Raw genomic sequence first — 13,035 nt, 5'->3', positions numbered from 1 at the left:
TCCCTAAGGATTTTAAGCAGGTAGTGACATAGATTTGTATAAAATGGAGGAACATAGAGAAAAATCCAACAAGACAGATCGGAAGACTGATTGGAGTTATAAAGATAAAAAGTAATGGCAGTGTAAAGTGTAGAAATAGATGAATTTGAGGGATAAGTAGGAGAAAGGGTTTCATAGGACTTGGCAATTAGGATATGGAGCAGAAGGGAGAAAAAGTTAAAGTTTCTTGGGCATTATGAACAGGACTGTCAAGAAAGATACTCATTCTGGATTTTCATTCCATGAAAGAAGCTGGCTTCTTTGCCTCAGTGCCTTGTTGAGTGCAAATGAATTTGTTTTGTCACCAGTGGCTATTGTAAATTCATGATTTATTTTAAAACCATAGCAAAATAAATAAATAAATAAAATAAAACCATAGCAAAATTAGGTATTTCAACTATTCTAAGAACTATTGTAATATTTTTGCTTTGAATATTGATATTGTTTATTAATAGGCATTCTTCCTCTTTATAGCCATGAATCATCTTAATGGACAGAAGATGTATGGAAAAATTATTCGTGTTACTCTGTCTAAACATCAGACTGTACAACTACCTCGAGAGGGACTTGATGATCAAGGGCTAACAAAAGATTTTGGTAATTCCCCATTGCATCGTTTTAAGAAACCTGGATCCAAAAATTTTCAGAATATTTTCCCTCCTTCTGCAACCCTTCACCTATCCAATATCCCGTAAGTATTAAAGACGGAGTAGTTTATTAAGGATATACATTTTAGGAATAAAATGTAAAATTTTTTTAATAATGTTTTTACTCTTTTTTTTCCATCTGATTTTCCCAGTCCTTCAGTAGCAGAAGAAGATCTCCGAACACTGTTTGCTAACACTGGGGGCACTGTGAAAGCATTTAAGTTTTTTCAGTAAGCAAGCTTTCTTGTCTTTAAATTAGTGACTTGATAGAAGTAAAAGTTTTCTTCAAGTAGTTGTTTTCATTTCTAGATATCTTTTGATCCTGAAATGAGCAAAAGTATTTAAGCCGTTCTGATTTTTATGAAGTATCTAATTTCATAATTTTGTTTCAGAAGAGATCACAAAATGGCTCTTCTTCAGATGGCAACAGTGGAAGAAGCTATTCAGGCCTTGATTGATCTTCATAATTATAACCTTGGTGAAAACCATCATCTGAGAGTGTCTTTCTCCAAGTCAACAATTTAAAAAAGGGGGGAGATGAAGATTGAGGGTGAATCACATTGTTTGGTGTCATCACCTATTGACTGTTCAGAAAAGTGGGGACCAGAGTTTGATTTTGTTGTTTTCTTTTTTTTTCCCATGCTGTTATCATTCCTTGGTTATAAAATGAAATGGCGTATGTAAAGGCAGAGTTATTAACTGCTCTCTTTCATCTGTTCTGTAGGGAAGCCATTTTTGTCTGTTTGAAATTTTAGTTTAATTTTACTTTCCTTTTTCAACTTAGTTGACATACGTGCCTTAAAAAGGAAACTAGTGTTGCTGTTGTGCATTTACTAGAAAAAAGGAATTGGTTGTCTAGGGCACATTGTTAAATGGGAATTAACAATATGTTTAGGCAGGGGTGTGTAAAAAGGTTAAGTTTTTTTTCCCTCCTGCTTGGAACTTATTTTGAATTATCGGCTTGTCATATTTCTTTATTTAATCAAATAAGATACATGATATTGAAAGAATAAAGCAGCATTTTTTATTTTTTCAGTTTTTACTACCTTAGGCTTTATTGCTTTAAAAAAACATTGGCCTTTTGTATCTCACAATTCTGGTCTAGATTCAGTTATGAATGTAGGCATTAGTTAAAATTAACAAGATGCAGAGTATTACTTTCTTAAGACAACAAAGTGATTTCTGTAAGTTTGAGCCCTATGTGGAAAAGCATTGTGGAATCTTAACCTTTTTGTACACACTCTTGTGGGACGTATCATATAAATGTCAGCACTAAGTAATGTCTTGTTTGTGGCTGAATATTTTTCGTAGATGTTTTGAAGTTGACATGACTTATGTGCATTTAAATATATATTGCCATCCTTAGTTTGTAATTAAGATTTGGAATATGGTTGTGGATTTCTGAGCATGTGCAGACCGGTCTAGCTAGTTCAGGAACTGGTGCATGTATTTTTCAAAGATAAAAGAAAGTGTACTGCGAAAATATGCAGGAAGATTAATTTTGTGGCAGTTTTCTAAAACTGACAACCAGGTGGGACCAAAGTTTATGTGCCTTTAGTCTTAATTTACCTTGCATTGTAATATTCAGTTTTAATAAATCTTCAAAATATTTTGTATTTAGGAATAGATCTGACTTTAATAAAAACATGGCTCAGAATCTACAGGTCAAATTAATTTGAACAGTTCTTGTCAATCTGAATTGTTGATTCTGTTTAAATGACCAATACTTTTTTGAAATTGATGTACTTAGTTTCAAGATTCATAGATTCTGTTATCTATGTAGACAGAATGGTCATGTATATTTTCTATTAGTTGAGTTTTTACATCTTTAGAAATGTAAAATTCAGTATAGTTTGAAAGCGGCACAATTAAAAATTAATTTTCTAACAAAGTCGGGAGGTTTGATGGTTGTTTAATTTCCTTTTGTGTGTACTCTGCTTACCTCTGTAGCATGCTCAATAAACACTTCTGTAGCTCTGTATTCACCTTTTCTGTCTTTCTCTGCTGCCTTTTCTCTCTCTTCTTTGTTTTCACTCCACTGTGCTTCTGAATTCATGTTTATTCTCTGCCAGGGTGGGAAAGGAATAATAATAATACAATTCTATGACTTTATACCATAAATAAATCTAGATGCTGTGAAAATATACCAGCTGTTTTTTTTTTTTTTTAATTTGAAAGATGGTAACTGCTTTTCAGGAGGACACATATTAAACATTTCCCACCCTGTTACAATCTACTGCTTTAAAGACATAACTTTTATTGTATCTTGTTAATTCTTTCTATCTCTTTTGTTGTTGTTGTTTTTTTTCCAGTAGACTTCTGCACTAATAGATCTTTTGGATTTGCCATGCTCTCTTGCTGCAGTTTCATCTTTCATCTTTTGTGTCTGCTAAAGATTTCCTACTTTGTGAGTTTTAACAAAGGATACTTGATGTTACTGGGAAGAAACAGAATCACACCATCTGCTTTTGCTTTGGGTGGGAGGGAAGATGCACATTAGGGTATTTAAAAACTTAAGGGTAATTACAGTTTTCACTTTTTAAATGGTTTCAGTTAGGGTACTGTTTGTATTAAAATATTTTTTGTTGGGGGTTCACTTTTGTCAGCAGTTAGGCATATTGGTGTCAGATAACTTTGCAGTTACTCAAGTTCCTTAAGTTTGTTCTAACTGACAAGTATGCAGAACTCACACATTAGGGAAATTAAAAACAAATGAAGGAGTATGCAATACCTTTCAGTGTGCTATATTAATGCAATAATTAGTCATCTCCAAAAAAAGAGTCTAGTAAATAAAAATAATTGTGTACGTTTGAATTAACATGAGGATGATTTGAAAGCTAAGTAATCTCAATTTTTTTTTCAAGTGTCATTGTAGTACAGAAGAACTCTAGCAACAGCAGATGTGCCTAATATCTTAAAAAAAAAAAACAAAACAAAAAAACCTGTACCATGAATGACTAGTAATTGAGCAGTTTCTTCAAGTGAAGTTTTTCTCAGGATGATTGGGCAGTAGTTGAAATATCTGAAGTGAAGTGAAAGTCGATCTGTTGTGCCCAACTCTTTGTGACCCCCTGGACTGTACCTCTCCAGGCTTCTCTGTCCATGGAATTTTCCAGGCAAAAAATAGTGGAATAGGCTGCCATTGCCTTCTCTAGGGAATCTTCCCAACCCAGGGGTCAAACCCCCGTCTCCTGCATTGCAGACAGATTCTCTACCATCTGAGCCACCAGGGAATCAAGTAGGTGCTATCCCTTTTCAGATAGTCCCTTACGGCAGGGATTGGCTTGTAAGAAGACAGAGGTCCTGAAATGTGTGTAGGAACTGAGTTGCTTCGTTACTAAGCTGGGAAGAGTTCCCAGGGTTTTTGATGGGGGAGTGACCAGAAACCCAAGTTTTTCCTGCCTAGGAGTAACAGATTCCTCAGTTTTCTACAGTGCACTCCAGTGCAACCTTCCTTCCAAACTTCAAGCCCTTGAAGTGGGAGTTTTGACATTCTAGAATATTTTCATACATTAACTCAGTCCTTAGCATATAGTAAATTGTTTTTAAGTGTTAATGTGAAAATAGCTTTGTCCTTGTCATTATTACCACCTAGATGCCTCTGTCTTATCTCTTAGATATCTCTAAGAGGAGTAAACTAGCTAACACTGTTCTTAAGACACAGCTGCTTGTTCCTAGAGGCCTTACCTTGAATACTAAGAGATAACTTGATTTTTTTTCTACAACAGAGAAAAACTGATTTCTTTTTACATCAAGATTTTTAAAAATACCTACTTAAGGAATGGATTCACATATATTTAATGTTAGAAATCTAATTTAGTATTTGAAAGCAGCTAAGAACACCCTAGCTTAACAAGGGATAATAAGAAATCACCATATTTAGTTAACATTAGAGATACATTAATATTTTAGAGGTATTTTAACTTCAAAATATAATTTTAATATTAACCTTATTTATTATGTGGTGGTTAATTGGTTCGTTAGTTCTATTTTGGATCACCATACAGTTTGAAGGGAAAGGACAAGTTACTTTTCTAAGCCCCAGGATCCCTTACGTATTTATACAAAATGTAGGCAATAAATTCTCTTCCACCTCACAAGGTACTGTGAAGCTCAAATAGTACGAATGAAGAAATGCTGTGCAATTGATAAATTGCTGTGTACGAGGAATAGTTCCAATGCCAGTTTCATGTCTGCCAGATCTTAGTTATCAGCAATAAATAACACCCTAATGTCTTTCTTTTTGCCACAGAGGAATATTTTCTTTTCATGTTTTTAAAAAGTATTGCATCTGGTAAAGCAAAAAGATGTAGAAAGCAAGTCTATAATGCATCCCAAAGCCGAATGAAAGGAGACTGGATTTAGCCTTATATTTTCTGTTTGAATTATTTGATAGCCCAGTAATAAAACAGATACATAATTATGAACTTAATTAAAAATTCGATTTTCTGTGTACATACCTTTAAAGGTTGCTGTGCAACTTGGAGATAATTCTAACACTTAAAAGTCCTGGAATGCTATGAAAAGAAAAGACTGCCTCATGAATAGCTTGGGATGTCAAGATTTCCTCACTGCCTTAATATTTTTAAATAGCATAAATCTGAAAATGTTTTTCATTCAGACAGAAGGATATGGAACTGTTTAGGGAAATTGAACATACATGGGTTTCTCTTTTGGCTAAAATCTGTTTCAAGACATATTCAGGAGAAAAATCTCAATTTTAAGCCACAGGATTAGAGTATGTGTACCAGTTATCAAAACCTTTAATTGTGGAGTTACTCTTTATTTTCCTAAATACACTTGTTCCCTTTATCTTTTTGTTTTGTTTTATATTTTACAAATAAAGTATAAATGTTACAAAAAGAGATTGCCCCACATTAAAGACAAAATGAAGTATTCAAATATGCAGAAAAATATGAAGAGCATATAATAAACACCTGTGCACATTTATTCTCACTGCCTAATACTTTCCATACTTTCTGTAATTTTAATATATGACTTAAAACAGATTGAACTGACATTTTTGTACTCTCCCTAATCTGAACCCCCATATACCCCCTTCTATAGGTAATCATTACCTTGAATTTAGTATGTTTTAAACTCAGCATGGTTGAGTTGGTTTATTTACACCAGGAATTTGTTCTGTAGTCTATGGCTTTAAAAAAAATACTGCAAAATTTGTTTAAATGGTACAGTATTTTGTTCAACACACTTTATAATTTTTTTAAAATTAGGATGTCTGAACATTAATGGCTCCTTACCAAATCTCATGACATTTAACCAGTTTTAAGGTTTTTAAATCAATTCCTTTTCAGTAAATATTGTTTACGTTTTTTGAGTCTCAGTTTTCTTCTAAGGCAAAGTTGTGAAAAGTAAACAAGAAATTTTTATGTGGGAGATCCTCAAATACAGATATACCCTTTCTAGCTTTAGATTATAGCCGCCCTTGGTGCAACTTAATGCCTCCCTCTCATTTCAATGGACTGAGAGAGTATTCCCTTTAATAGGTGTTAATGCTTAGAAAATAGTAACAAACCTCCATCATTCAGCTTCAGTTACCAACTTAATCTTTCTTGTTCTTCTGTCCACTCACCACCCATATTAGCACAAATCCCAGACATATTACATCATCAGACTTTCTGGGATATTTTCCATGTCATGTTTTACTCCTGCTCATAGTTGCAATTGTGTAAGAATATCAGGGCTAGCCAAGCTTGTCAGCATTGCAATTTCTTCTGATATTAGAACTTTGCTACTCAAAATGTTGTCCCTGTACCGAGGGCAATTAGTATCATCTGGGAGCTTATTAGAAACTCAGACTCTCTAGCCTTGTCTGTGACTTACTCAAATCTTCATTTTTGCAAGATTGGCAGGTGTGACCCATCTGGACATAAAGTTCTATGCTAGTCAAGGCTGTGGTTTTTCCAGTAGTCATGTATGGATGTGAGAGTTGGACTGTGAAGAAAGCTGAGGGCAGAAGAACTGATGCTTTTGACCTGTGGTGTTGGAGAAGACTCTTGAGAGTCCCTTGGACTGCAAGGAGATCCAACCAGTCCATTCTAAAGGAGATCAGCCCTGGGTGTTCTTTGGAAGGAATGATACTAAAGCTGAAACTCCAGTACTTCGGCCACCCCATGCAAGGAGTTGACTCATTGGAAAAGACTCTGATGCTGGGAGGGATTGGGGGCAGGAGAAGGGGTCGACAGAGGATGAGATGGCTGGATGGCATCACCGACTCGATTTACAGAGGATGAGATGGTTGGATAGCATCACCAACTCAATGGACATGGGTTTGCGTAGACTCCAGCAGTTGGTGATGGACAGGGAGGCCTGGCATGCTGCAATTCATGGGGTCACAAAGAGACACGACTGGACTGAAGTGAACTGAGTAGAACATTCTTTTCAGTTCAGTGAAAACCAGCTTTTTTCCTTCTTGTGAAAAAATTACCAAGAAAATGTAACAAGTTATTTCAAAGATCTGTACTGTTAGTAACACTAAGGAATAACTGTAGAGCTAAAAGGGTATATGGTTTTAACCTGTAGTTGAGGTAGGTCAAATGACTAGTTTAGCAACACGTTTGTATTGACTTATCTGTAGTTATAATACAGGTCCCTGGGTTTCCAATTCAGTCCTATAATGTGTTATATTAATGCAAATAGAGACCTGCTGTTACTCATAAATTAAAACTACTGGTATTAAGTGTGCAAGTTAATAGGTAAATAGCTAATAATAGTAATGACTTTTTTATTTAGTAATAAATACCAAGTTCATGGAAGATCTTCCACATGAATTGATTTTGTTGAATGAATTGAAATTAACACTCTTAAGCCTTGTCTGTATTACATCATGCTTGCATATGTGTGTGCTCACTCAGTCATGTGTGTGACCCCGTGGACTACAGCCTGCCAGGCTTCTCTATCCATGGGATTTCCCAGGCAAATGTACTGGAGCTGGTTGCCATTTCCTTCTCCAGGGGATCTTCCTGACCCAGGGATCCAAGCTGAGTCTTTATCTCCTGCATGGGCCAGCAGATTCTTTACCACTGATCCATGTGGAAAGCCCCTATTACTTCATTGAGTTCAGTTCAGTCACTCAGCTTTGTCCAACTCTTTGTGACCCCATGAACTGCAGCACACCAGGCCTTCCTGTCCATCACCAACTGCTGGAGTCTATGCAAACCTATGCCCACTGAGTCGGTGATGCCATCCAACCATCTCATCCTCTAGTGTCCCCTTCTCCTGACTTTACTCTTTCTCAGCATGAGGGTCTTTGCAAATGAGTCAGCTCTTCGCATCAGGTGGCCAAGGTATTGGAGTTTCAGCTTCAACATCAGTCCTTCCAATGAACACCCAGGACTGATCTCCTTTAGGATGGACTGGTTGGATCTTCTTGGAGTCCAAGGGACTCTCAAGAGTCTTCTCCAACACTACAGTTGAAAAGCATCAATTCTTCAGCGCTCAGCCTTCTTCACAGTCCAACTGTCACATCCATACATGACCACTGGAAAACCATAGCCTTGACTAGACGGACCTTAGTCAGCAAAGTAATGTCTCTGCTTTTGAATATGCTATTAGGTTGGTCATAACTTTTCTTCCAAGGATAAGCGTCTTTTAATTTCATGGCTGCAATCACCATCTGCAGTGATTTTGGAGCCCAAAAATTAAAAGTCTTGACACTGTTTACACTGTTTCCCTGTCTATATCCCACGAAGTGATGGAACCAGATGCCATGATCTTCGTTTTCTGAATATTGAGCTTTAAGCCAACTTTTTCTCTCTCCTCTTTCACTTTCATCAAGAGGCTTTTTAGTTCCTGTTCACTTTCTGCCATAAGGGTGGTGTCATCTGCATATCTGAGGTTATTGATATTTCTCCTGGCAATCTTGATTCCAGCTTGTGTTTCTTCCAGTCCAGTGTTTCTCATGATGTACTCTGCATGTGTTAAATAAGCAGGGTGACAATATACAGCCTTGACGTACTCCTTTTCCTATTTGGAACCAGTCAGTCTGTTGTTCCATGTCCAGTTCTAACCGTTGCTTCCTGGCCTGCATACAGATTTCTCAAGAGGCAGGTCAGGTGGTCTGGTATTCCCATCTCAGAATTTTCCACAGTTTATTTTGATCCACACAGTCAAAGGCTTTGGCATAGTCAATAAAGCAGAAATAGATGTTTTTCTGGAACTCTTGCTTTTTTTCATGATCCAGCGGATGTTGGCAATTTGATCTCTGGTTCCTCTGCCTTTTCTAAAACCAGTTTCAGTTCAGTCAGTCACTCAGTCGTGTCCTACTCTTTGCGACCCCATGAATCTCAGCACGCCAGGCCTCCCTGTCCATCACCATCTCCCGGAGTTCACCCAGACCCACATCCATCAAGTCCGTGATGCCATCCAGCCGTCTCATCCTCTGTCGTCCCCTTCTCCTGCCCCCAATCCCTCCCAGCATCAGAGTCTTTTCCAATGAGTCAATTCTTCGCATGAGGTGGCCAAAGTACTGGAGTTTCAGCTTTAGCATCATTCCTTCCAAAGAAATCCCAGGGCTGATCTCCTTCAGAATGGACTGGTTGGATCTCCTTGCAGTCCAAGGGACTCTCAAGAGCCTTCTTCACAGTCCAGCTGTCACATCCATACATGACCACAGGAAAAACCATAGCCTTGACTAAACGGACCTTAGTCTGCAAAGTAATGTCTCTGCTTTTGAATATACTATCTAGGTTGGTCAAAACTTTTCTTCCAAGGAGTAAGCGTCTTTTAATTTCATGGCTGCAGTCACCATCTGCAGTGATTTTGGAGTCCCCAATAATAAAGTCTGACACTGTTTCCACTGTTGCCATCTATTTCCCATGAAGTGATGGGACCAGATGCCATGATCTTCGTTTTCTGAATGTTGAGCTTTCAGCCAAGTTTTTCACTCTCCTCTTTCACTTTCATCAAGAGGCTTTTTAGCTCTTCACTTTCTGCCATAAGGGTGGTGTCATCTGCAATCTGAGGTTATTGATATTTCTCCTTGTAATCTTGATTCCAGCTTGTGTTTCTTCCAGTCCAGCGTTTCTCATGATGTACTCTGCATATAAGTTAAATAAACAGGGTGACAATATACTGCCTTGACGTACTCCTTTTCCTGTTTGGAACCAGTCTGTTGTTCAATGTCCAGTTATAACTGTTGCTTCTTGACCTGCATACAGATTTCTCAAGAGGCAGGTTAGGTGGTCCGGTATTCCCAAAACCAGCTTGAACATCAGGAAGTTCATGGTTCATGTATTGTTGAAGCCTGGCTTGGAGAATTTTGAGCATTACTTTACTAGCATGTGAAATGAGTGCGATTGTGCGGTAGTTTGAGCATTCTTTGGCATTGCCTTTCTTTGGGATTGGAATGAAAACTGACCTTTTCCAGTCCTGTGGCCACTGCTGAGTTTTCCAAGTTTGCTGGCATGAGTGCAGCACTTTCACAGCATCATCTTTCCTGATTTGAAATAGCTCAACTGGAATTCCATCACCTCCACTAGCTTTGTTCGTAGTGATGCCTTCCAGAGCTTACTGGACTTCACATTCCAGGATGTGTGGCTCTAGATGAGTGATCACACTATCATGGTTATCCAGGTCGTGAAGATCTTTTTTGTACAGTTCTGTGTATTCTTGCCACCTCTTCTTAATAACTTCTGCTTCTGTTAGGTCCAGATCATTTCTGTCCTTTATCGAGCCCATCTTTGCATGAAATGTTCCCTTGGTATCTCTAATTTTCTTGAAGAGATCTCTAGTATTTCCCATTCTGTTGTTTTCCTCTATTTCTTTGCATTGATCGCTGAAGAAGGCTCTCATCTCTTCTTGCTATTCTTTGGAACTCTGCATTCAGATGCTTATATCTTTCCTTTTCTCCTTTGCTTTTCACTTCTCTTCTTTTCACAGCCATTTTGCTTTCTTGCATTTCTTTTCCATGGGGATGATCTTGATCCCCGTCTCCTGTACAGTGTCACGAACCTCATTCCATAGTTCATCAGGCACTTTATTTATTAGATCTAGGTCCTTAAATCTATTTCTCACTTCCACTGTAAAATCATAAGGGATTTGATTTAGGTCATACCTGAATGGTCTAGTGGTTTTCCCTACTTTCTTCAATTTCAGTCTGAATTTGGCAATACGGAGTTCATGATCTGAGCCACAGTCAGCTCCTGGTCTTGTTTTTGTTGACTGTATAGAGCTTCTCCATCTTTGGCTGCAAAGAATATAATCAGTCTGATTTTGGTGTTGACCCTCTGGTGATGTCCATGTGTAGAGTCTTCTCTTGTGTTGTTGGAAGAGGGTGTTTGCTATGACCAGTGCATTTTCTGGCAAAACTCTATTAGTCTTTGCCCTGCTTCATTTGGCATTCCAAGGCAAATTTGCCTGTTACTCCAGGTGTTTCTTGACTTCCTACTTTTGCATTCCATTCCCCTATAATGAAAAGAACATCTTTTTTGGGTGTTAGTTCTACAAGGTCTTGTCGGTCTTCATGAAACCGTTGAACTTCAGCTTCTTCAGCATTACTGGTTGTGGCATAGGCTTGGATTACGGTGATATTGAATGGTTTGTCTTGGAGACGAACAGAGATCATTCTGTCATTTTTGAGATTGCATCCAAGTACTGCATTTTGGACTCTTGTTGACCATGATGGCTACTCCATTTTTTCTGAGGGATTCCTGCCCACAGTAGTAAATATAATGATCATCTGAGTTAAATTCACCCATTCCAGTCCATTTTAGTTCACTGATGCCTAGAATGTCGACGTTCACTCTTGCCATCTCTTGTTTGACCTCTTCCAATTTGCCTTGATTCATAGATCTGACATTCCAGGTTCCTATGCAATATTGCTCTTTACAGCATCGGACCTTCTATCACCAGTCACATCCACAGCTGTGTATTGTTTTTGCTTTGTCTCCATCCCTTCATTCGTTCTGGAGTTATTTCTCCACTGATCTCCAGTAATGTGTTGGGCACCTACTGACCTGGGAGTTCCTCTTTCAGTGTCCTATCATTTTGCCTTTTCATACTGTTCATGGGGTTCTCAAGACAAGAATACTGAAGTGGTTTGCCATTCCCTTCTCCAGTGGACCACATTCTGTCAGACTTCTCCACCATGACCCGCCCATCTTGGGTTGCCCCGTGTGCATGGCTTGGTTTCATTGAGTTAGACAAGGCTGTGGTCCTAGTGTGATTAGATTGACTAGTTTTCTGTGAGTATGGTTTCAGTGTGTGTGTTCTCTGATGCCCTCTTGCAACATCTACCATCTTACCTGGGTTTCTCTTACCTGGGGCGTGGGGTATCTCTTCACGGCTGCTCCTTACCTTGGACAAAGGGTGTCTCCTCACCGCCGCCCTTCCTGACCTTCAACTTGGGAAAGCTCCTCTAGGCCCTCCTGCGCCACCGCAGCCACTGCTCCTTGGACGTGGGTTGCTCTTCCCGGCCACCACCCCAGCTATGGCTTTAGCTATCACTTATATTTATCTTTCTCTTCACCTTTCATCTGTCTCTTCCTTGCAGCTAATTTCTTGCTCCTGTGACTTACGTTTTTATAACCATAACCCATTAGATAAAGGCTTTTCAACTGGTTAATGAACTGATAAATGACAGTGCATTATATGTAATATTCGGTTCTGTTTTTGTCTAGTTCAGCTTAAAATCCTTCCCTTTTTAAAATTTTGTTTTTTAACTTGTGGTATTATAACAATTCCAGGTGATAGAAACCACCAAATTATCCAGAAATCTGAAGTATTAATGTATTTATCACTAGTGTGTTCAGTGCTAGTGGAGGAGAATTTGTCAAAGAATTGGGGTTAAAGAGCTCCCTATAAGGACACTTGTGAAGTTCTAAAAGGGTTCCAATTCACTCAATCACGATTCATAGAATTAAAAGTGCATATGTTCAAAGGAATAATTACTGTTGTTTCTTAAAGATGTAAACGGCCCCTTGAAGAGCATAGTTACATTGCAGTAGTTGTCTCTTGCCTAAGTTTGGCGTTTTATAATTATAAATGCACTAAATTATAACTTTTTTCTTCTGGAAAAAGCATAGGCATTGACATTAGACTAAACTATTCAAAGACCTTTTTCTGCCACCCAGTAGTTATGAGACCTTTCAAAGTCTTGATTTTCTCATCTGTAAAATAGAGATAATATCTGCCTCATATAGAAAGATCCTCTGAAAAAGGAAATGGCAACCCACTCCAGTATTCTTATCTGGGAAATCCCATGGGCAGTGGAGCCTGGCAGACTACAGTCCATGGAGTTTCAAACTACAGTCCATGGAGTTTCAAAGGAATCATGCTTAAGAAGATAATGCCCAATAGTTTATTTTATAGTTTTTGTTAATCATATTCT

At 38.1% G+C, this 13,035-nt stretch overlaps 1 protein-coding gene across 3 annotated transcripts in view; it reads left to right on the top strand.

The window, feature by feature from the left end:
* The window catches only part of PTBP2 (polypyrimidine tract binding protein 2), a 59,119-nt gene extending 56,584 nt beyond the window's left edge, over positions 1–2,535 (top strand). For 2 of the 3 annotated variants that reach the window (XM_068966669.1, XM_068966668.1), the window contains exons 10-12: positions 514–730; positions 839–916; positions 1,079–2,535. In XM_068966669.1, the coding sequence (XP_068822770.1) occupies positions 514–730; positions 839–916; positions 1,079–1,211 (428 nt within the window). In that variant the 3' untranslated portion in view covers positions 1,212–2,535. The remainder of the gene's footprint in view (positions 1–513; positions 731–838; positions 917–1,078) is intronic. The other variant, XM_068966670.1, reaches the window with a different exon arrangement.
* Positions 2,536–13,035: the final 10,500 nt, after the last annotated feature.

This window comes from Capricornis sumatraensis, chromosome 2, assembly GCF_032405125.1.
Source record: "Capricornis sumatraensis isolate serow.1 chromosome 2, serow.2, whole genome shotgun sequence".
NCBI classification, from domain to species: domain Eukaryota; kingdom Metazoa; phylum Chordata; class Mammalia; order Artiodactyla; family Bovidae; genus Capricornis; species Capricornis sumatraensis.
Note: the sequence above shows the minus strand (reverse complement) of the source record. Positions and strands in the feature narration are given on the sequence as shown.